Below are 23,347 nucleotides of genomic sequence, written 5' to 3' on the forward strand. Positions count from 1 at the left end.
ACCCGTTTTCAATTTATTCTCTCTCACGAAGGCTTGTCTTCTTAGGTCTTTACCAATCCTTATATGTATTTAAGCTATTCCTTGAAGTTCTCCCCCACTGAATACCTTGTTTTTCCGCCCCCAAAAGAACAACTTCTCAGAGTTTGTATTTTGTCCACTTGGTTTTGTTTCTTTATACATTTACACATGGGCATTACTTCGCTCATTGTTTCAATTACATAAATGTACAACTAGTTTAAGATGTTTCCGTTTATATATAAATATACATATACATATATATATGTATATGATATATATGCTATCGATTCTATTAAGTTTATGTTCCTTTTGATAAAAAAAAAGTTGAAAACAATTTGAACTTGAACAAATTGATACAATGTACTTTCTTTAGGCATATAACTAACATAACGATCCCTTCAGATATACATGGATATTTTCACTTCTAATTCATTCCGCGCTTAATTTTAATAGAAAACTCAACTGAATTTACGCTAAATTGTAAATTCGGGTGTCTGTGTGTGTGAGTTTTGTTGGTCTTCCGTCCGGTTAGCCGACTAGATCCTGGCTGGCTGCTTCCTTAGCTAAGCTTAGCATTTCGTTACAAACAACTGCTTGCAGGACAACTAAATGTACTTAAAAAATAATGTAAAGTAAGGGTGTCTTCATAACACGACTTGAGCGGAAATCAGTTCCTTTAACCAAATACTTTGGGACATTGAGTCCCTTTGCTTCTTGGTTTAAAGTCGTCAACAACAACTAAAAAAAAAAGGTATGTTCCATATAAAGCAGTCCTGCGGGCAGGCGCCAGTTTCATCTCCTTGTGTGATCACCTTTTTGTGTATGCTTGAGCGTGAGTCGGTTGTCTCCTAAGATTCCAGAGCTGTCATTATGTCGTCCAGAGTTCCCCTAGAGATGGCATGGCGGCTGGAGTTCAACTGAAAGTCGGGCTCTAAAAGAAGAAAATCGCAGTAAATAAAATGCTATTAAAAAGCGAGGACACTCCTCCAACTCACCGACTAACTGGCCAAGGACCTCATCATCTAGCGTGGGCATGGCCTCGATGGGCGAGTAAAATACCGTCGGCTCGCTGGTCGTCGGATCACAGCCATTGACCGTCTTAGGCGGCGTCATCAACTCTGCGGAATCGATAATGGATTTGTCCTCTCCAGATGCCGCGTCTTCCTTGCCGACTGCCTCACCTCCTCGACCATGTTCTAGCTGAGTTTCCTTGTTCGGCTCATTGGCCGACTTGAAGCTGCAGTCCGAGTCCCCGGAATCCAGGCGTACGCGCTTGGATGCCTGGGGCGTGCTCTGCTGGGATGAGAAGGGTGTGTGCAACTCCCGGACGTCTTCGAGGGATGTCTGGATTTCGAGAACATCGTCCGGATTCTCCTCAGTTGAGTTTAGCGGCAGCGGCGGCTGCGATGGCGGTGTATCCATCTCCCTAAAGACCTCAACGTCGCCAACTTTCTCTGGCTTCGTTTTGTCATCCCTGAGTTGCCTGCTGGGTTCCTCTAATTCCAGCGCTGACATGTCCGATGTTTCACATGCCTCCTCGGCTGCCTTCGATTCTTCCACAGGACTCTTTTCACCATTTTCCTCGACATTTGATTTCGACTCCCTCACAGGATTCTTTTCAGCATTTTCCCCAACACTTGATTTCGACTTTTCCTCTGATTTCTTGTCAGTAGTTTCACCAACACTTGTTTTCTCCTGAGAATTCTTATCAGCATTTTCCTCTACACTTTCTTCTCCAGCACCCACATCAGTTTCCACCGTCGAAGCCTCTTCTGTTTCCTGTGGATTGTCTTCTAAAATATCAACTGGCCTTGGCGTATCCGGTTTTTCGCCGTCATTTGCTGTCGTTTCCGTCACATTTTGAACTTCCGTTTCGGCATCTTTTTGATCGTCTTTACCCGGAACATCACCGGATTCCTTCTGTTCCTTTCCCTTTACAATCTCATTGGGTTTACCTTGCGGTACTACACTCTGCAGGACGCTCTCCTTCAGTGATGTGAACTTTTCTACCTTTTTTGAGTTCGGTTTCGTTTTTGCTTCCTTTTTGGGAGCTTCCTTGGCGTCCTTGGGTTTTTTTTGAGGGGGTGCCTTCTCATCCTCATCGTCGCTAATGGTCGTCGTATATGATATTTTCTTTTTCTTCGGCGTTGGTGTTCCAGGTCTTTGCATACCCGGCAGCTCGTTGGGCACTGTGGTTTATCATGTGATTATAAAAATGGAAAGTAAAATGGTTAGTATAATCGTTGTATTAGCTGCGGGTTTTTTATTTTTAATCTCTAAAAAAAAAAACAACAACTTAATATTGTGTTTTCCATGGTATCTACAGTACTTATGAATTAAATTCCACACCCCTTTTGTGCTAACTACCAAGCGACAGAGTTGACAAAGGCAAGGATTGGTATCCTGCCTAACAATCCACATCTTTCTGCTTCGCTCCCAAGAATAAACGACACAACAATGGAATTAAACTTGTGAATCTTAACAAATTACATACATACTATACAATAACACAACATTTAAACATGATTCCGATTTTGTTGACTATAAAATAAGGTTAACTAGTTAAATAAAAAATATAAGACCTTTACAAGGACTTCATTGTGTAATAACTATCCATGGTTTATCATCTGATTATCATATTAATAGAACAGATCTCAAAATTCGATATATATCAGAACTTTAAATTTAAAAACAAAAGTAAGCCATGGATCGCGTGCAATAGATGAAATAGTTGGCATCAAATCTAGTAGCTATAGATCTTATATTCTCTGAGATCATGTCTAAATTGACTCGGTTGATGATGCTGATCAACGATATGTGGTCGGAGAATCCCATACCATATAGGTCCCGGTTAAAATATGAAAAGAAAACTCGATTGCATACTGGCATTATCAATATTAAAGTCAACAATTTTAATAATTTTGCATGAAAATATTTATAAATGGATATTCCACAGAATATACAATACTTATAAAATGCATTTTATTATCTAAACAGAACAGAAATCATATGGGGTGTTGGGTACATGAAAAAATAATAATTGTTAAATATTTTTTTATCCTTAACCTCAAATAATACAAGAAAATTCTACTTTTTTAATAAGTTTAAACTATGTTTCGGCGATTTCCCAAAATAAATTAGCCTTGTTGAGAAAAATTGTGTATTGTTTTAGTGTTTAAAGAACTTTTTAGGCTGGGATATATAAGCAAAACATTTCAGAAATAAGGTATTAGGATAACTAAACAAGATCTTAACAAGAGTTAAGATATAACCTTATAACCTATTAATCCATTTCCATGTTGGTAAAACGGAATCAGAAAGGTATTACAAATACGTTAACCCCAACAAACATTGTTGAAACTAGAGAAGCACCTGGAAAATCTTCATTTAAAGCACCATGGCTTAGTTAGTTCCAGGAGGATTAACCATTGAAATTTGAAATATTTTTTGCACCAAGGAAAGGAAATGCTCTTTGACCGAAAGGCAAGGATTTTGATTCCTAGGTACACAAGTAATACTGTGAAACATGTATGTATACATGGGGCTGCATTTCATGGGAAATATCGTATTGCCGGAATTGTTCTGAGAGCATTATACGGTTTTGCTTGAATGACCAGTGCCTCATCTCTGAGGTGAACTTAAAACATAGTTAGGAAGTCAAATTTCTGTTGTTGTCCAAAAAATATGGTACAACGTTCGTCGCTCGTTACCATTTTCAAAGTCAAGGACAATGTAATTTTTATAAATAGTAACTTTTCGAATCAATTTAAATATTAATTTTCGTACATCTTTGTGGGTTTTTGTTTAAGACACTTAAGATATTTCCTGTTAGAAAAATTCATGAATTCATTTTAAAATATTAAATAAAACAAAAAGAAAAATGTTTTAAGCCTTATAATTTGTCTCCATGTGTAGGGCTCTAGCTTAATTTACCACCCACCTATGTACTCCTCATCGTCATCGCCGTCACTCCTCGGTCCATCGTCCAGGCGGAGGCTGGCCAAGCCGGACAGTGGAATTCTTTGGTGCGGGCGCTTCAGCTGTGGTGATCCGTTGCAAGAGCGACGCTTGCCCTTGCCCCGCGAACCGGATGGGGCAGACGAAGGTGACACCAACATATTCGCTGTGAGTGCTATGTCCTCCAGAACATTGCCCGTGGCATCTACGCGCTGCAAGCGCGTGGGCTTCGGCGACTTGGATGAGATTGCACCGAAAGTGTAGCGCCTGGGGCTGCCCTCGTTGCTGCCCAATATCTCGACGGACTCGTTGAAGGAGACCGAAAGGTTGGAACGTCTGGGCCTCGGCCGTTCCCCGCTTTTGCTTGGCCACTTCAGCTTTTTGACATTAACCACACAGCTAAAGACGCGCCTTCCATAGCGTTGGACCAACGCCGGGCTGACCTTGAGTCCCTTGGGCTTTTGCTTGGGCTTGGGCTTCGCCTTGATTCGGCTGGACAAGATGGGCGGCGGCGTGTGAGTTCGTGCCAGATTTGCCAGCGCTCTCTTTTTGGCCCCAGACGGCAGAGGAACTTTAATGTGGATCTTGGCTGTGGGCGAAATCTTTAGTTTCTTTGCCGGAGACGGAGATTTCTTGTCCTCGGCGCTCTTACGCGGCCTGCCTCGCTTACGCGAGGGCGTTTCAGATGAGGCAAACTTTGACTTGGCCAACGAGGCGCAGGCAGAATCGATCTCTGACTGTTTGAGACGCCGAACGCGGATACTGAATTCCCGAAGGACGCAGCTGAGCGATGCGGACTGATCAGGCAAATCACTGAACATCTTCTGCTGCGCCTTCGTTTTGGTCGGTAAGGTCTTTGGGTAACCATCTAAGGATCCATCCGAGTCATTACCCTCCAGGTTCTCTGACTTGTCCCCGGCGACTTGTTGTACAACATCATCTTCATCATCTGTCTTCGGCTTCACCTCATCGATCTTAATATCATCTTGCTTGTACTTTTGTATGTTCTGCGGTGTCTTAAATAAAGATTCATCACTTTTTAGCCCGGGCAAAGGAGGAGAATCAATATGGCGTTTGGGTGAGTACTTCCTATCTTCGACATTGTTTCCTTCCTCATCTTTGACCGCGCTCTGCAGGAGGTCAGCGTCGTCGACAGCGTCGGTGGCTGCTTGGTGAAAGAGAGGGGGGAAGAGAGAGGCATGCAGAATTTCAGCAAACGGATATTTCGGGGGCACGCATTGATGGCACAAACCTATTGCATCCGGCGAATCGGGCGGGATGGGCGATGGCGGTGAAGTGCGCTCCGGAGCACTGATTGTCTGCGGCGGCGGTGCTGCCTTGACCATGTCAAACAGCTCCATGTCTCTGGGCAACAAACGTCGCAAAATAGCAGTCGACTTTGCCGCTTTTTTGTCCCACAAAACAAAAAAAAAAACAAACTATAACAAAAAAAAAAAACAAAAAATCACACACGATCAAACGGCACGACTAGAAAATTGAGCCAAATGAATGAACTGGCTGTCTTAGATGTGTTTATCAACTGGAGGAGCATTTAAGTTGCTTGGTTTTGGGTTTTTCGTTTGCGAAACGCGTTTTTATTCAGCAAAACTGCACAAAAACTTTTTTTGAGCGAAGACATCGACGCCACCGCACACACACACGCCGCGCACGCATACAAACAAACAACAAGCGCTGACCAGGGCTGCCTGCTTGTCGGTTATCGTATTCAGTACCTTATCGATAGTTGGCAGACATGCAAACTATCGTTTAAATTAGGCTACAAATAAATATATTTTTAGTGAATCCGATGATTGTAGAACAAATTTAATATTATATATATAACTAAGGCATTTGTAAATTTTTAAATTTTAAAGGCTCAATATTTTAAGAATATTGAGTCCAAGTTTTACATCAATTACGGCTCACCTAAAAAATGCTATTTTGAAAATCGGTGTATACGATAACTCAAAATCTACAGAAACAATCGGTTTGATATTTGAAACACAACTTTTTTAACTAATTTTACAGGTAATCAAATAAAGCTTTTTTTTTTAATTATAAATTTTCTTATATTTTTTATTTACCAAATTAAATTAGTTTTTTAGTCAAAAATCGGGGTTTTGACTTTCAATTTTGATAAAAAAAAATCGAAGCAATAGATTATAGATTTTTTATATCGGATGTTTTTTGTGGTCTTTTTTTTTTTTTTTTTTTTTTTGAGGGGACTTGGAAAATTATTTAAAAATTTTTAAATATTTATTTTAAACAAAAATTAACAACAAAAAAATTAAAAAATTGTTCAAATGTTGTGTTATTTTATGGTATTTAATTTATTAAGCTATCTTTTGCACCGAATTAACCTTACCATCCCCCCTGAAATATCTTCGATTTTTTTTATCCCTTAAAATCGGAATCCCTCCTGGTTTTTGATTATTTTCCAGTATACGCTATTTTATTATTACAAATAAAATTAATTTCTTGAATCCTTACTTCTTTAGGTCTTATCAAACCTAAATTGCCTTTCGTTAAGTATCTGAAGAAACACATACGAACTTACAAGTTCAAATTTTTTCTATATGTTTATTCAAGGAGGAGGGGGGTTAATAAAAATAAAAAATAAATACGTGGGCATTTGTACAATTAGTTTTTAGTTTTTCTTTCGATTTTTATTACAGGCTAGCTTTAAGTAGGTTAACATTTTAAAAGGACTAGCACAAGGAGTAATCCTCTCGGCTCAGCGTATGTTGTATATAAATATTGCGTATTTGTAGGTGTACATATATATATATATGTATATATATATGCATGATATATATATATGTATAAGGTATAGGGTTTTCTCGTTAAGAGTGGGGCGAATACTTGGCGTTGTTGGAGTCGTTAGCTAATTATTTAGGGAGCGGGGAGCAAGTGAGCTAATAAAAAATTAGAATAATTATACAAAACAATTAAATACATTTTATAAAAGTACAAACATGTTCTTGTCGCGATCTAGATGGGCGTTATTTTGATTTTGTTATTTGCTTCTGTTCTCATTTTTTTTCTTGTCATGTGTGTAGGGCAACTGCACTGTCACGGCAGCTGCCCTAACCCAGGCTATCCCCATCCCAAAAACCACAACCGGGATGCGCTCTTTAATTGTTTAAAATTAAGTGTGCACCTTGCAGGTGGTCTTTAAACTTTTTTTTAAACTAAATGTACACTCCTCTTTTAATTACAAAAAAAAAAGGAGAAGAAATTTGCAACTTAAATGGCGCACTGTCTTCAAATTTTTTAAAATTCGGCGTGTCTCAAAAAAATTCAAAATGAAATATGTGCAGAAAAAAAGAGCATTTTTAGGCACTACCGCGACGCGCACCTTTTCATTTAAGAGAGTCCCTCGAATGGACACCATTAAGACTACGATTCTTGTTGATATTTGGAGAACCGAGCGCTCCTTCAATTTCTTAAAATTATAAATACACCTTGAAGGCGCTCCAGCCATGGAAGCACTTGGTGAACCGGCGCGACTCCTTGTTCTTCATCGTGAGGAATAGCTTCCTTGGCCTCTCCGGCTGCTTGATCCGCATATGCTGGATGTACACTTGGGCGGACTTGTAGGCCAGCTTCACCTCCACCTCGCTGCAGCGCGGTCCCATCCACAGGAAGACGTGCTCACCGTTGTCCAGGATCATGATGTCATCGTCGGCCAGATCGTCCTGACAAAAGTCGGCGCACTTCTCCGCCACCGTATAGTAGCCCCGCTCGTTGGAGCAGCGGAACAGGCGCGTATAGTCCATATATGTCGCGTCCGTGTCGTATGGCTTACGGCCGCCCAGCGCCACCCAGAAGAAATTCTCTGGCTCGTCGCCTTCGTTGAGTATCTGCCGAAAGGGGAAGAGTTATTCGTTTTAAGTAATTTAAAAACCTTTTAACCCAAAAGCCACGCGCACCTGTAAGCTAACCCAGGGCGAGTTAAACATCTGCTCAGCGATATCCTGGATGAGTTTGGCCTCCTCGTTGCAGGATTTGCTGCCAATCCACACGTAAACAATTCCCGACTGCGAGTCGTCCTCCGTTTCAAATGGCACATGGAGTATATAGCTTAAAATAAAAATAAAAAAAGGTGTATTAATTAATTAAATAATTGGTAATAAAAATAAAAAGCGTTAGAAAATAAATAATTAAAAAAAAATATATATATATATTAATTAATTAATAATTGATAAAATAAACAAATAAAAAATAGAATATATTTTAATATTAAATATTTTTATTACTAAAAAAAATTAAAGTCATATAAGAAAATAAATAATAAATGGCTTAAATGTTGAATAAACCCTACTAATGTATTTTTGTAAATTATTTCAGTTTTTGATTTTAATCGATTATAATCGATTTATTTGAAAAATTTCTTTAAAAAATCGATTAATAATTTGAAATTGTTTATCTGTACGGAATGTACATATACATATACACCAAACGTAAGCGATAAAGCATTTAAACGTTGTTATCTCTTAGATATAATGAACGACTTCAAATATTTATGGGATTTCAAATTGACAGAAATGATAAGCCAAGAAACTTGAGTGAGATCATTGAAAATATAAAACAAAACTATCAAAAGCTGATCTCTACTGGTACCGGAGCCAGGTAAACACTCACCAGAAGGCCGAATTGAGATGCACTGCATCTGGATTGATTTGGATGAGCCGCGTGGTCAGAGCACCGCCGTTGGAACGCAGGTGGAAGAACTCGACGGGCGCCTTGCCGTCGGCGGTGAGGGCTTTGTCCTTCCGCTTTCCCGTCAGGATGATGAATTTGCGCTTGAAGTGCGACATGAACTTGAGGTTCTCCTGCTGCTGGAAGATCCGCACCACCTCCAGCTCCTCGCCGAACATGGCCTTGAACTTCTTTTGCAGCGTGAAGGTGAAGGTGAGCCAGCCCATGTTGCCGGCATTGCGGCCCTGCCAGAAGTAGACGACACATTGGATCTCGTCCTCCGGCTGGTTGCTATTGCTGGCTTTACTGTCGTCCTGCGGATTCGCACCATCCTCCTGGCCGGGCTCGGGCTCCTCAATAGGTATACAGTAGCGGCAAAGGAAGACGTAGCATTCGCCGGTATAAAAATGGCCCAATTCCTCTTCGGGCAGACGGACAAACTTCTTATTCTCCAGCACAAAGGCCTCCATCATCTCCAGGTCGTAGTTCCACTCCTCCTCCAGCTGCTCCGCCTCGGCCAGCGGCATGGCCGATTGCCTGGGCATGAACAGAGCCGCCAGATCGGTTCGAGTCTCCTGTTGGCGGGCCCATTGCGTTAGATTGGCCCCCGTTTTGGCCACCGACTTGGCCGTCCGCGTAAAGTCCACTGCCATGACCTCATCCCAGCCGGCAAATTTGGTGCGGAAGATCTGCATTTCGTTGCCCTCGGGCACACGCATCACCAAGGCACACTCCGGCCGGTCCATCATGTTGAAGAGCTCCCGGCTCAGCTTGACGGCGGCTGCGCGCACCAGTCTCGTCGACTTCTTGCCGAACCACACGAACAGATCCGTGCAGCAGTCGAGGATGTAGACGTGCTTGCTGTTGAGCAGGGTGTGGCAGAGCTTCTGCTCGGGCAACTCCACCTGCGGCAGCTCCAGATAGCCCATGCCCAGCTGGACCTGATAGAGGCGCGGCTGCACAGGCTGATAGTCCTCGGGAACGTGCTCCTTAAGCGGCTCCGCGGCGGCTACCTCCTCCGGCGTCATATCCAATCCCTGCCAGAACTCGGCACTCTCCTCGCCCTGCCGCTCCACCAATATCTCGCACTTGTTCTTCCTCTCCGTCTTGCTGATCTTCTCCGCCATAAGGCGGGCCTTGGAGTTGAGGGTATTCTTCGATCGCTCACCCAGCCAGATGTAGATGTGAGTGCCCAGGTCCAGGACGAAGGCGTGCCGGGGATCGAGGGAGCTGTAGACCGGAGCCACCGGCTCCAGGTGGACGGTGGCGCCGTAGGCATGCACCAAATACAGTCTGGTGATATGGATCATTTCTTCGATGGTGTAGAAACCGGTGGCAGTGCGTCCGCCCTCGATGTAGATAACCTCGGTGTCGAACAGGGCCAGAAACTCCTCGGATTCATCGCCCTGCTCCTCGCGTATGGTGCGACATCGGGCGCCCAGATAGTTGCGAAGATTAACGGCATGAATGGCGGCACATGCTCGCTTGTCCAGGGTGGCCTCGTTGCCGATCCAAAAGTAGATCTCCCAAGTGAGCAGGCCGAGGTCATCGTACTTGGTTTTCAGAACAATGTAGCAGTCGCCCTCGTAGAACTTGCCGTGGACCACCTCCTCGATCTTGTTGGGCAGGAAGTTCTCGATCTCCCAGATGGTCAGGCCCGGCTGCTGGCCGTCCTCCTTCTCAAAGAATTTCGAGTAATCCAACTGGGGTTTCTCCAGCGACTCGTCCCATCGCTTGGGCTTCAGCGACTCGGGTTTTCCCGCCGCCTCTTCGGGCAGGCAACCGGCCTCGTTATCCTTGGCCACATCCTTCATGCCCTTGAGTACCTTGGCAGCATCCTGGTCGCCCTCCGAGCGGGGACCACCGCGACGCAATCGAATCTTTCGGGCGGTTGAATCCTTGGGCGTGGCCGCCGCCGCCGGCATGGATGGCGGCACTGCGGCTCCAGCCAACCGCAGCTGCGTCTGCAGACTGAAATCAATATTGTAGAACTCCAGACTGGTGGCCTTGCTCGCCTCGCTGGGCTTGGGGGGCATCACCAGCTCCGGATTGTTGCGCAGATCCAGCTGGTCCAGTCCCTCCAGCAGGTGAATGGCATCGGGCAGTGTGATCAGGCGATTGCAGCTCAGATTTAGCTGCTTGAGAGCACCGCATCGGCACAGGCCCTCGGGCACCATCTCCAGCAGATTGTTGGCCGCCGCAAAGACCTCCAAGGCGCCCAGCTTGCCAATGCCCGACGGTATGCCCTCGAAATTCAGCTTATTGTCGTTCACATAGAGGCGCCGAAGCTTGGGCAGCTTGCAGAGGGCCGCCGGCAGGGCCACCAGCTGATTCCGGGAGACATTCAGCGACTCCAGACGCTGCCACAGCTCCACGGCCGCACTCAGCTCGTTGATCTCGTTGTCACTGAGGTTCAGCCGGACCAGGGTGGCCACGTTGTAGACGCAGTCGGGCAGCTTCGGCAGCGAGTTGTGCGACAGATCCAGTTCGCTTAAATTGGCCAGACTGTCCAGGCCGGTGGGGAAGTTGAGGAGCGTCCGCTGCGTGCCGCTCATGTTGAGCACCTCCAGACTCTGCAGCGAAGGCAGCTGGCGCAGTTGGAACAGCTCCAGGGGATTGTGCGAGAGGTCCAGGGACTTGAGGTTGATCAGCCGGCGCATTTGCGGCGGCAAGGTCTCCAGTCGATTGTGCGACAGATCGAGGAATATCAGATCCGTGAGGTGTATGAACAGGGGCGTCGGTATGATCTCTATGTGGTTGTGGCTGAGATTGAGGACAATCAGGTTTTTGGCCCGTTCCAGGCCCTCGGGCACCTCCTTCAGCTTGTTGTGCGAGAGATCCAGCGTGGTCAGCTCCTCTAAATGGAAGAGCTCCGGCGGTATGCCGCTGTTCTTCAGCTGATTGTGGCGCAAATCCAGCGAGCGCAGGCACGTTAGATCCGTCAGCTCGCCAAAGATCTTTTCCAGCCGATTGTGGTTCAGCGACAAGTGCTCCAGCTTCTGCAACTTGCCCAGCTCCTCGGGTATCTCCGCCAGCTGCGTGCGGTCCAGTGTGAGCCACTGCACCCGCGACATCTGCCGCATGCTGCTGGGGAATGTTTCCTGCAACGAAAGGCCACGGGCCAGCACATGTTAGTCCGCATTTACACACTCTCCAGGACCTAATCTCCGGCTATGACTAATGCACATTTTTTCCGCCTTAATACGGTGACCTGTTTCTGGCTGGTTCGCCTCTCGTTTTCCCGAAACGGAGCAAAACAATGTGTGTAAATACTCACGCTGAAGTCATTTTTGGTAAAGTCCACGCCGCGTATGAACGGCAGCACACTCATGTTGATGCTAACCGCATAAAATTGTTATATTTTGGGCTCAAGCTGATGGCCCTGTTTTTCTACTGATTTTTTTTTTTTTCGTTTTTTTTTTTTTTGTTATTTTGCACTCGAAAAAAATAGGTGGCTGGCCCAGGTGGGTGACCGTCCGCCACTCGTCCATACAAGCTCGTCGCCGTTTCAACGGGTCTTCGTATGTGGTTCGGTGGTCTGGTCACTCTAGTCGCTCAACAGTGTTGGAAAGCGCGCCTAACACACTGGCGTCGCTAATTATGTGTAATGCCTATAGCAAAATAATAACATTTTGTTAATAAAAATGTTAGGCACCAACCAAATATATTTTATAAATTGAATTAACTTTTAATACTGTTGCTTTTCAAGGAATACCTGTGTGCTATATTTTATATGCTCAACATTTTTATCAATGCCAAATATTTTAGCCATCACAGTAATACAGTCAGGAGTACATTTCCAGGGCTGGAGATACTAAAAGTATTTTTTTCCGTTACGATATGGCGGGAAATTAAAATGTCATACATAAAATTAAACTAAAATAAAACCAACTCCATGCTAATAATGTAGCAGAGCCTACAATATTATAAAACTTCAAGTCATATTTTCGGTTTTCGAGGGTGGAAAATTGGCGCACACTAGTCAAAAACCAAACAATAGAGTCAGCGTGACCGTAAACGGTATACATTTTAAAAAATTTTAGTATTTCTTAAGCAACTTTGAATTGGAGATTAATACACTTTATTTCGTAATGTAGCACAGTCGTAAATTGTCGATTCACCAATAATGTTAATTTTACAATGCACATATCTCCTCAACTACTCAACCTCAACTCCCTTCAAGAAATTTAAAGACGATATATTATTAATTATTAATTAATTAGCTATATTTAAGTAGTTATTATTTAGGTAAATAGTTTTGATAGCATTCGACTGAAACAAGTTTAAACTATTAAACTGGTTGGCATGTTTAATATTTCAAAAATAAATACACAATATTTGTATCCCTGCATGATGGTCACACTGCCAGGGTTCGTGTGCTCGGGTGGTTCGGCTTTTCGTCCTGCGGGAACGACGGAACATCAACATCGTGTGTGTGCATAATCCAGAGGGTGTGACCAAATCGAACGACACCGAATTTTCATACTTTGCCCAGTCTTCGGAATGTGAAGGTCCTTGTTCGTGTGTTGTATTGACTCCTTTACTAAATTGCAAAAACAATAAATTAAGCTCAACCGAAAACTTGAAATTGAAAACCTAAACAAACAAAGGAAGCCAACACAAACTGTTTTAATTGAGATGCAAAAACAAAACGAATGATTGTGACGACGAGGTCAAAGTTTATCAACTAAAGTGTGCTGCAAAAAGTAATTATTTCGAATAATCGCGATAGGGGTTTTTTAAGTGCCAGAAAGGAGCTTTGTTTGTTCTGAAAAATTGTGTGTACCCGGAAAAAGGGAGTGTTTTTGTTGGCGTTCTTCACTAAAATTTGTGCCAAAGAGTTGGCGAATTTAATTTATGCCGTTATTCTGTGCGAGCGTGTGGGTATTATTGTTGCATTTGTAGTAGTACAAAATGCTGCAGTTCGGTGTGGGTGTGCGAAAGAGACAGTGGTGGTGGGTGGTTGGTGGGAAAAAGGTGGTAACATCAAGGGGCAGCCAGCCCGAAGGCGGAAGGCGGAAAGTGGGCGCAGCAGAGCGAACTTTTAATCAATAGATATACAAACGCACTAACAGCAAGAGCGAGGGAGAGAGAGCGCGCGCATGAGCGTGAGAGCGCGAGCTTAACAGTTACCGTTACTCTCGCTCTCCTTGTTGTTGCACTGGACGAAGCGAGAAGAGGAAGACAAGTGAACAAAGTTTCTATTGCGCTGGGCAGCATCCGTCAATATAAAATAAAATAAAATCCAAAAACGAAAACGAAAAACGCTCAAACATACTTAATTAAATATATGTAAATCTCAGCGGCGCCGGCGGCGGCAAAGCAATTCAAAATGCAATGCCATTTTCAGTGGTCCGTAAATATTCTTCAATTAAATAGTGCCTGAAAGTGGGTACAACCTACTTATTGAGCAATTAAGGCCATGCCCACGCATGCACACCCACATATGTATATACGTCTTTCTCTGTATGTGTGTGTGTATACATATACATATATGCAGAACCGTTATTCGGAGTGTGTGCGTGAGAAAGTGGGGTTAAAATCGCTGATCACCAAAGGAAAAAGAAGAGGAAGCAAAGAATGCATACTTTTGCATATTTTTGAGGGCTCACGACGAGTACCCATTACAGGATAGTCAATCAGTTCAGGGTGTATTTGTTATTGCAATACCCTACCGCAATATCAAAAATAAAAAAAATGTGGAAAAATATATTTACCCTCTGAAGAGACCTAATTTCTGTAATATTCTCAGCTAAGAAAGTGCAATTTAATTTAAAAAGTAAACGTACTTTTGGTGATGATTAATAGCCGTTTCTCACCCTTTTTTTACCCCTTAATCACAGTGCACAGCAATTTAGATTTGGTGTCAAGAGCTTAGGAAACTTAGGCCCGTGAGCACGTAGCAGGAAGACGCACAGCTGTGGCGAGGGAAGGAAAATCCACCAGGAACAACAAAGGATAATAAAGTCGAGACATACAACACGGTCCAGGGCACAGACGACGGACGGCGAAGAAACTAGGAGAGGATGGGTGACTATCACGAGTTCACGGACCAGTACAAGGTGCCGGTGATAGCGAAGCTACTCCATGCCCTGCCCCACTACAACATCACGTTCCACAAGATCAACAGCACGTTCCGGCCCAACGATGAGATCTACCTGGAGGTAAGTTACATACATATATCACTGACTTGGATTATAGAAATAGAAAACATACATCTATATATATTTTTTTTAAATTATTAAAAATAATATAAGGGCTATAGCTTATATAATTTATTAAAAAAAAACCCATTTCAAATTTTTCACTCGATTTCGCCTACAGAGTTTGGGCATTTTGGGTTCGGTTCCGGCCGCCCTGCTTATTGTGTCGCTGCTGGGACTGCTTTTCTATCTGATGACCCGCTGCTGCGACCGGAAACCGCGACCAGCTCACTCGATCACCAGCCTGAAGGTGGCTCTCTCCATAGTCACGGTTATGTGCTGTGCGGCCATCGGATTAGGATTGTATGGCAATGATGATCTGCACAACGGACTGCTGGAGGTACTTACTGCGGGCAGAAAGGTGGACAATTTGGTGACCACCATACGGAATCAAACGCACATCCTGGAGAACACCCTGACGAACCGTATTCGCCCGCAGCTGGTAGAGCTGGCAGACATCTTTGACCAACCAGTGTCCAATCAGACGGCGCTCTCCAAGCTCTTTGTTTCGCTCAACATTGTCCAGGGAAATGTTACCTTGGCCACGAACGCGGCCAGTGATATTCGACGACCCCTAATGGGCATCTCCATGACACACTTCCTGACGGTAAGAGTGGCTCAATTCAAGCTATTTTCTTGACGAAATAAAAATAAATAAATATAAATAAGATCTTAATAGATAAAAAAATTAAAAATTTATTATTTTTTAAATAAAAAAAAATATGTTATGCCTTTATTTTGCGTATAAATTCATTCTAAAGACGTTAAACATTTATTTTTACAGCGCGGTGACCAATGGGAGCTGATACGCTGGCCAGGCACGGTGGCCACTCTGGCGCTTCTTCTTGTCCTATGTGCCGTTCTCCTAGTGGGCGTTGCCCGGCACTCACGCTGCGCCCTGATCCTGTTCAGCGTCTGCGGTTTGCTGGCCGTAACTGGTTCCTGGCTGATGTCCGGCTTATATCTGTCCTCTTCGGTGGCTGTCGGCGATCTGTGCATCTCCCCTGCGGATTTTCTGGTGTCCACCGCTCCCCGGGATTTGCCCACCAATGTGCTGCTCCACTATACCCAATGCGAGCCGGGTCACACGAATCCTTTCACGCAGCGACTGAGGGAATCACAGAACTCGCTGAACAACGCCCGGAGCGCCATGGCAACCGTGATGAAGATCTCCCTGGTGCTGTTCAAGTCCTCCGGGCTGCAGCCAAAATTGGGGGCTGTAAATGCGGATCTGAATAGCAGCGAGAGACTGCTGACCCAGTTGACGGCCCTCGTGGATTGCAAGGCGGTGCACCACAACTTTTTAGCCGCCGCCCGAGGGCTGTGCGAGGGCGGATTGCTGGGACTGGTGCTGATGCTTATAGCCAGCTTCATAGCCGCCATACTGCTGACCATTATGGTGTGGGTGGACTCGCACACTTGGATCTATATCCGGAAGCGGAATGACTATGCCCAGGTGGACGAGCCATCGTACATATCGCATCCGGCACCGCAGAATCACCAGCAGATGATGAATGCCGCTAGGACGCTGCCCCGCAACCACAATGGGTATGTTTTTAAAGATCCCACTGTGACCCGTCCCGCCCGATTCCCGCCTCCATTCTCTCGCTCTCTCTCTCTCTCTTCTCTCTCGTCCCCTTTCTTTCTGTTTCTCTTTTTTTTGTCGCCTGCCGCCGGCATCTGATTTCCAGGCACTTCAGTCCGCCGGTCATCAGCGGCTCGCACACGCTGCAGCATCCCAGCAAGCGGCAGCAGCACGAGATGATGGCCCACGCCCACATCCAGCAAAACATGCGCGCCATGGGCACCCACACGCTGGGCCGGCTGCCCTCGCACAACCACAGCCCCACCCACATGACTGGTAAGTCTTGGGGTCGCAGTGTGTCCCACTGGGGCAGCGCCCACACCCATGTCCAAGAACACGTCCACCTTTTTCTTCTCTATGCGTGCACTAGGAGAAAAATGCCTGCCAGTTCCTGAATACGTTTAGATACAAAATTCAAGAACTTAGAAATTAAAGAGCTAAGAAGCTTCACTTCATATTAAAACTTACGAAAATAATACAACTTGTAATACTAGTTTAAAAAAAAAAAAAACAAAAAAAATAATAATAATAAGCTTTATCTTTCAAATTAAACGATATACATAATTTTTTCATTCATTTTTTGTGTTGATTTTCATTTCACTAAAAACTACTATTTGCGATCCCTGCATTTGGATAGGAAATCTATTTTACAATACAATTTTCAGTTTTAAGTGTATGGCATACATTTTTTCTCACAGTGTACGCGTACATCTCTATATCAATCCTTGTGTTCATATCGAATTGAGATCGAATTGGTCTGAATCCTAGTTAATATTTGTTTACTTAATTAAAACCAATGAGTATTGTTCAATTGACCTTCAAGAGTTAAAAAATTGTATGTTTAGTGGGTTAAACTTAAAAATTATATATAATATATACCATTAAGAACCTACACGTGTGATTCGCAAATCAATTTTAAGCTGGTTCATTTGGGATCCACATTGAATAAGATATTTACAGCGTTTAGCTGCTTGGACATCAATGAGTACATAGCAAATAAATATATTTTTTAATTAATTTTGAATAAAGTAAAACTTCTGCCAATTCGCTCAATTTGCTCCCATCAATATATGTTTATATTATATAATCTCATTCCATGCTAATAATGCCTGCGCCCATCCACCATTGCCACCATCGTTCCACCGTTGCGTCAACCTGCATATTGAATTCGCACCTGCATCCTGCATCCTGCCTCCTCATCCAACCCACATCCTCCGTCCAACCCGCCTATTGCTAATTATTACCTGTGTGTGTGCATTCTTGTAGGTCCCAATAATGGTAAATATGCAACCCTAAGCAAACAATGCAAGACATTGGAAGCCAATGACTTTTACTGAAAATCGTCGCCACCTTCCGCAGCAGGAGCAGCAGCCAACGTCGCCGCCAATCTTCCGCCGACGACGCAGGCCGCCCAACAGCAGCAGCAGCAACAACAGCAGCAACAGCAACAGCAGGCGCAGCAGCAGCAGCAGCAGCAACAGCAGATGGGAGGTCCCCAGCCGATATATTGCCACCATCCGCACCAGCATCCGCATCCACACCCGCATCCCCACCAGCATCCGCATTCGCACTCGGCCGCCGCCGTAGCCGCTGCAGTGCAACATCAGCATGCGATCTACCACCAGCAGCAGGCGCAGGCGCAGCAGTATGGCACGTACACAACGGCGGCCCACCATGCGCCACACCATTTGGGATCGGGTCAGAGCCAGATCTACCAGCAGATACCGGCTCACCTGGCCCCGCAACTGGCGGCCAATGGGAATCCGCACTCCATTTACCAGCCCCTAGTTGCCGTTAGCCAGGGCTCCATTTATGTTTCGAACTTGGCCACAATGCGAAGACAGAATAGCCAGGGCGGTCCCCAGATTCCGGCGCACCAGCACCCGCCGATTCTACAGCAGCAGCAGCAGCAACAGCCACCGCCTCCGTCGCAGCAGCAGCAGCAGCTGCATCAGTTGAAGTCACCTCAGCAACACCAACAGCAGCTCCAGCACCACCAGCAGCAACAGCATCACCAACAACAGCAGCAGCACCACCATCAGCAGCAACCGCAACCGGAATCGGATGTCATTCCCATTAGCACGGCAATGGATAGCGCCATTTATGATCGCGACAAGCAGATCTACAAGTGCTCCACCCTCAGGCAGGGCGGCAAATTCGATCCCAAGTACAAGCCCTCGATCCTGAACTGCCCCCTGCCCGAGATCCCCAAGGATGCGGAGCAGCCCAAGGTGGAGTCCATCTATCAGCAGCAACAGGCCCAGCACCAGAATTACTCCAAGTAGGTGTTGCCTCAAACATGATCTTATTTTTTTATTTCTTATTATTTTTTTAAGTAAAATAGACTAACCGAGACAAAAAAGTTCGTTTATGATATTCAAAACGATAGTTTTGCGGGTTTCAAGCGGTATCTGGGTATCAGTATCACGCATCCTTTTACTATATTGTCTTAGTTGTTTATTTTCTTGTTTCTTAACTTCCTTTGATCTTTATAAATACTTTTGAATTAAGTTTAAGCTTAGAAGATCTGCATTATTCCGGTTTCGGTTTTCGGTTTCTTATTTCCTAACTTCCGTTTGATTATTTTTAACCAAAAACGGGAATATAGTTTTCCGATAGTTTTTGATCCGCTGAACTAAAATTTGAAATTTCTACAAACACTATCCAATGCAACTCTGACCTCCTCCATTTAGAACCCTGCAGCGTCCGCCAATGAAGCTGCCGCCGCAGATGAAGGCGATTCCGCCGCCACGCATTGGTACGCCCACTTCCCCGCCGCCGCCCGCCACCCAGCCGCTGAACGATGCCATCGGAATAGTGCCGGCTGGCCTTCAGAATGGAGGAGGAGGAGGAGGCCAAGGCGGAGCAGGAGGTGCCGGAAATACTGCCAATGAGGACACTTCGCTGCCACCGCCGCCTCTGGAGGCGCAGGCGGATGCGGTCAAAGGTCGAATGGGACCGGGGGCGGCCAATGGCAAGATCCTGCACAACGGAGCCGGTGGAGGAGGCGGAGGAGGCGTGACCAGCAGCGGTGGAGCGGTGGACGACGATGATGATCTACCGCCGCCGCCGCCAGCGATAACCGACGAGAGCAACTATGCGGTCACGGAGCTGTAAGATGGCACCAGCAAGCTGTAAGGATATTCCGCAGGAATTGGTCGAACCTGACGGACCTGGGTTTGGAGATGTAGATGGAGTCTTCCTAGAATTCTCGTGTATGATAGGCAATGGACTTGGGCCTTGTTGGGATGGCGGCGAGTGTTCCTTCTCGATTTGTTGCATTTTGCGTATCGTATCGTATCGTACCGTATCGTAATCGTATCCTAGATCCGGAATCCTGCTCTTCGACTTTTGTACATAATACAAACCTATATCTGGGACTCTTCGAGGATATAGTGAAGCACACACACACACAGCCACAGACGACGCAGACCGACGGACGTGACTCGTGTACCATATATTATACATGTATCAGCGATCTATTTACTTATAAAACATTATACATATATACTTATATCCATTTAGGACACGGTTATTCCTTTTTGATAATAGCATATTTGTACCACTTTTAAAGCTAAACAAAAAGAAATTGTCAAAACGAAACAATTTTTTTTTTAATTACCAAAAATATTACTTATATATATTATTATATACGTATATATAGGTATTTAAAATTGTGTATCCCCTGCAACCAACTGGAAATCGAAACGAAATGGAACTTGAACCTACAACTAACCAACCACCAAAGCGGAAATTCGTGTTTAGGATGGATCGTAGCCCATAAGTTATAGAATGTAGTAGAAAAACGTTAGAGAAGAATTTTTAAGACACATTTTTCGAGAGTCAATTTTTTTATATAGACAACAACGGGCAACTGAATGGCCGTGTGCAGATGGGGCGTGGCATGGTCTTAGTTCAACAATTGTTTTAATATTCAACTTGGAACCAAACACAATATTGTAGCTAAAAACATGTAGATATTGACAACTCTTTTTTACACTCACTTTTAATTCCTTCTCCTGCCTAAAGTTATTTCTTATGGTTTAAGTTCCTGACTGATTGCAACTGCATATAAATCCTTAAAAGTGCAGGTTTCCTTGCTTTATTTTGTAAGAAAATCAAAAAGAACCGACCTCCCGCATTAGTTAATGATTACTTGCAAAAAAAAAAATTATATATATATATGTTAATAAAGAACTGCTATCATTAAGTTCCTCATATACTCTACTTGGGCACGTTGCCACACTACCCCGGATCGACGGCCATTCAGATTGGATCCAACCCGTTTAGTGCTCGACTCTGTCCTGGGTCTGGGTTGTGCTGCGGACGATCTGAAATCCAAATATACATATAGGGATCGTCCGGGACTGGCGGGCTCAATCGATTGACCAATTCGATTTGACCATTCGATTTGAGCCTGCATCTTATTGTTTATCTAAAACCTAAGCTTAACATGGAATGCATTTATTTAACACTAACATAAGCAAACGACGAGAGACGATTAGAGTGCTAACTGTATATTTAGTAGCTAAACGAAAGCAACCCTGCAGTACCAGAATTCCTTAAGGAAAACTTTTCCCGTGTAGCTACTGTCGAGTTTTTCACAAAGTTGTTCCTGGCGAAATCCCTATGAATTCCGGCTGAACTTATTTCAAAATTCCGTTCAGCTTTCGAAATTAGGAATGTTCTGAAGGAATTCCTGAAGAATTCCTAGGGAACTTCCTAGAGAACTCCGCAGGAAATACCTAAGGAATTCCTCAGGAACTTTGAATTCCTGATTTTATAGTCTTGCTCTGAACAAATTCCTTCCGAAAATCCTCGGGAACTCCTTCCGAAATGGCTTAAATTCCTGAGGTTTGGTACTGAAGGGAAGGCATAGGCATATATAGCATAAAACCGAAATAACCGAATATACCGACTTGGCATATGGAACCGAGAGCAATATGGAAACTAAGCAACACAAAAGTACTGCCCCCAAAAATAGTAAACACAACCGACAAAAATGGGAACCGACAACTACAAAAGTTATATATAGAGGTATACACGACGCGATATACATATATACACATAGTTATATACAAGGTATTGAATAATAGTTATATACAAGATACATAAACCTATTGAAAAAACTATATATATATATTTATATATATATACTGCTGCAAAACACCAAGGAAAACAATTGAAAGATTCAAAAACCATGCATTTTTAGAGAAATTTCGAATGACAACGGAAATGTAAGCCAGAGGCCAATTTTGGATGAGAGAGAGTTAGAGATAGAAACAGACACGATGTAGAAGGCCAATCAACTAATTAAAATCCGAGCACTGCCCAACCGACAGCGAAAGTTCTCAACATTTACCAAATTTAGCTATATAAAGGAAACGAAACCCGAAACTAGATCGTGCCAAAGGCAATAAAACAATAAGATGCGTAACGCGCATACGTTTGAGCTGCCAAATGCAAGCAATGTTGCTTCAAGCGTTCAAAATCTATAAATATAATAGGCAGCCTAGAACTAGAATCCTTTTAAATACGTGTGGAGTTACGCATCTTTTTATTATTTTGTCTTTGATGGTACTATCTCCCCAAATACGACGCACATTGAAATGATCAATTGTAAGATATAAAATAACAATCGAGTACTCAAATCGAAATAACTCAATAATCGTAGAGCGTAAAAAGACGGGACATTTTTAAAACAAGTAAATATGTATAGATCGTGTAAAGAGACAAACCGAACAAACTAATCAAGTTTTTTATTCGCTTATATTAATTAATTACAAGTTATACAATAAAAACTGAAAAACAAAAAAATATTAAAATCCTCCTCAAGGGGTTGAGAATCCTTTAAGGATTAATAGCACATGAACAACACGCTCCCTTCCTAAGTAAATCAGTATAAAAACGAAGAAAATTGCATTGGAAAATCCAAACACAAAATACCCCATTAGGAGATGAATTTTGGGTCACGAAAGATTCGAGCCTAGATCGAAGCTCTCTATTTATACAAATAAATAATAAAAAATACATCATAAATATAACACAATTAGTTCGTAAATATATTTCTGTGTTAAATGTTGTCATCGTACGCGTTGTAGTTATTACAAAAACAAAAACCACAAAAAAATAACAAAACAGAAGATTACAAAAGTTAATACACAAAGAAATCCAAAAAACAAAAAAAAAAAAACAAGATGGTGGAATCGAAATTTGCAACATTTTTTTCGAAAAGCTCAACGGCTGCAGCAATAATGCAAGATAAGAATGAGTTGTACAACATATACATATATATAAATATATAGTATATATATGCATACCGATATAGTTAAAGAAAATGTAAAGAAGAGAGGCGAACAATCGAAGCGCTTAGTGGCATATTGAAAACAAGTAAAGGTAGAAAAACAACAACAGAAATGAATTCTAAAACAAAACAAATATTAATAAACAAAAAAAAATATTTAAAAAAAAAAACAACAAAAAATGTAAGAACAGTTTAAACAAAAAACCTTGTAAGAAAAACAAAAAAAAAACACAGAAATGTACTAAATAAGTGAGTGTGCGCGTTCCAGAAACCTTGAACCCCTTTGGCCCAACTCTATTTGGCGGGAATTTCGGTTCCGATACTGGAGGGAAGAAATATATTTCTGGAATGCAAGAATATTTTATGCGCATAATATAAAACGGAAATGAAAACGATAAAGAAAGAAGTGCAACATAACGAATTGGGGAAGTTTCTTTCAAAAGCAAAAGGCGGCAAAGTAAAACGCTAAAGATCCCAACAAAATATTAAATAAAAATAAAATAAAACTATAAAAATTGCATTTGTTGGATGGATAACAGTTTCTTATTTTATATGATTTCATTTTTTGTTTTAATGGGA

The 23,347-nt window shown here is 43.2% G+C and overlaps 3 protein-coding genes across 9 annotated transcripts; 1 reads left to right on the forward strand and 2 right to left on the reverse strand.

The window, feature by feature from the left end:
• Window positions 1-149: 149 nt before the first annotated feature.
• On the reverse strand, window positions 150-5,647 carry HP5 (Heterochromatin protein 5). Of its 3 annotated transcripts, XM_070288229.1 has the most exons (5): window positions 5,228-5,647; window positions 4,628-5,143; window positions 3,959-4,564; window positions 1,014-2,207; window positions 150-949 (listed from the first exon to the last, which is right to left on the reverse strand). In XM_070288229.1, exons 1-5 carry the CDS (start codon window positions 5,334-5,336, stop codon window positions 867-869), a joined length of 2,508 nt encoding a protein of 835 aa, XP_070144330.1. In that variant the 5' UTR covers window positions 5,337-5,647; the 3' UTR covers window positions 150-866. The 3 variants fall into 3 exon arrangements, with proteins under 3 accessions (XP_070144330.1, XP_017018202.1, XP_017018203.1); XM_017162713.3 differs by having other exon boundaries at window positions 3,959-5,143; window positions 5,228-5,646; XM_017162714.3 differs by having other exon boundaries at window positions 3,959-5,140; window positions 5,228-5,645.
• Window positions 5,648-6,562: 915 nt separating this feature from the next.
• fliI (FLII actin remodeling protein) lies at window positions 6,563-12,167 on the reverse strand. The gene is made up of 4 exons (XM_017162567.3): window positions 11,954-12,167; window positions 8,620-11,777; window positions 7,908-8,058; window positions 6,563-7,838 (listed from the first exon to the last, which is right to left on the reverse strand). The coding sequence occupies exons 1-4, from the start codon at window positions 12,005-12,007 to the stop codon at window positions 7,428-7,430; spliced, it is 3,774 nt and encodes a 1,257-aa protein (XP_017018056.1). The 5' UTR covers window positions 12,008-12,167; the 3' UTR covers window positions 6,563-7,427.
• An 884-nt stretch (window positions 12,168-13,051) lies between these two features.
• tty (tweety) lies at window positions 13,052-23,277 on the forward strand. 5 transcript variants are annotated; one of them, XM_017162721.3, is made up of 8 exons: window positions 13,053-13,382; window positions 14,520-14,840; window positions 15,001-15,486; window positions 15,664-16,427; window positions 16,571-16,740; window positions 17,731-17,742; window positions 17,824-18,745; window positions 19,158-23,277. In XM_017162721.3, the coding sequence occupies exons 2-8, from the start codon at window positions 14,703-14,705 to the stop codon at window positions 19,579-19,581; spliced, it is 2,916 nt and encodes a 971-aa protein (XP_017018210.1). In that variant the 5' UTR covers window positions 13,053-13,382; window positions 14,520-14,702; the 3' UTR covers window positions 19,582-23,277. The 5 variants fall into 5 exon arrangements, with proteins under 5 accessions (XP_070144462.1, XP_017018210.1, XP_017018211.1 ...); XM_017162722.3 differs by having other exon boundaries at window positions 13,056-13,187; XM_070288360.1 differs by lacking the exon at window positions 13,053-13,382 and adding an exon at window positions 13,425-13,556.
• Window positions 23,278-23,347: the final 70 nt, after the last annotated feature.

This window comes from Drosophila kikkawai, chromosome X, assembly GCF_030179895.1.
Source record: "Drosophila kikkawai strain 14028-0561.14 chromosome X, DkikHiC1v2, whole genome shotgun sequence".
Lineage (NCBI taxonomy): Eukaryota > Metazoa > Arthropoda > Insecta > Diptera > Drosophilidae > Drosophila > Drosophila kikkawai.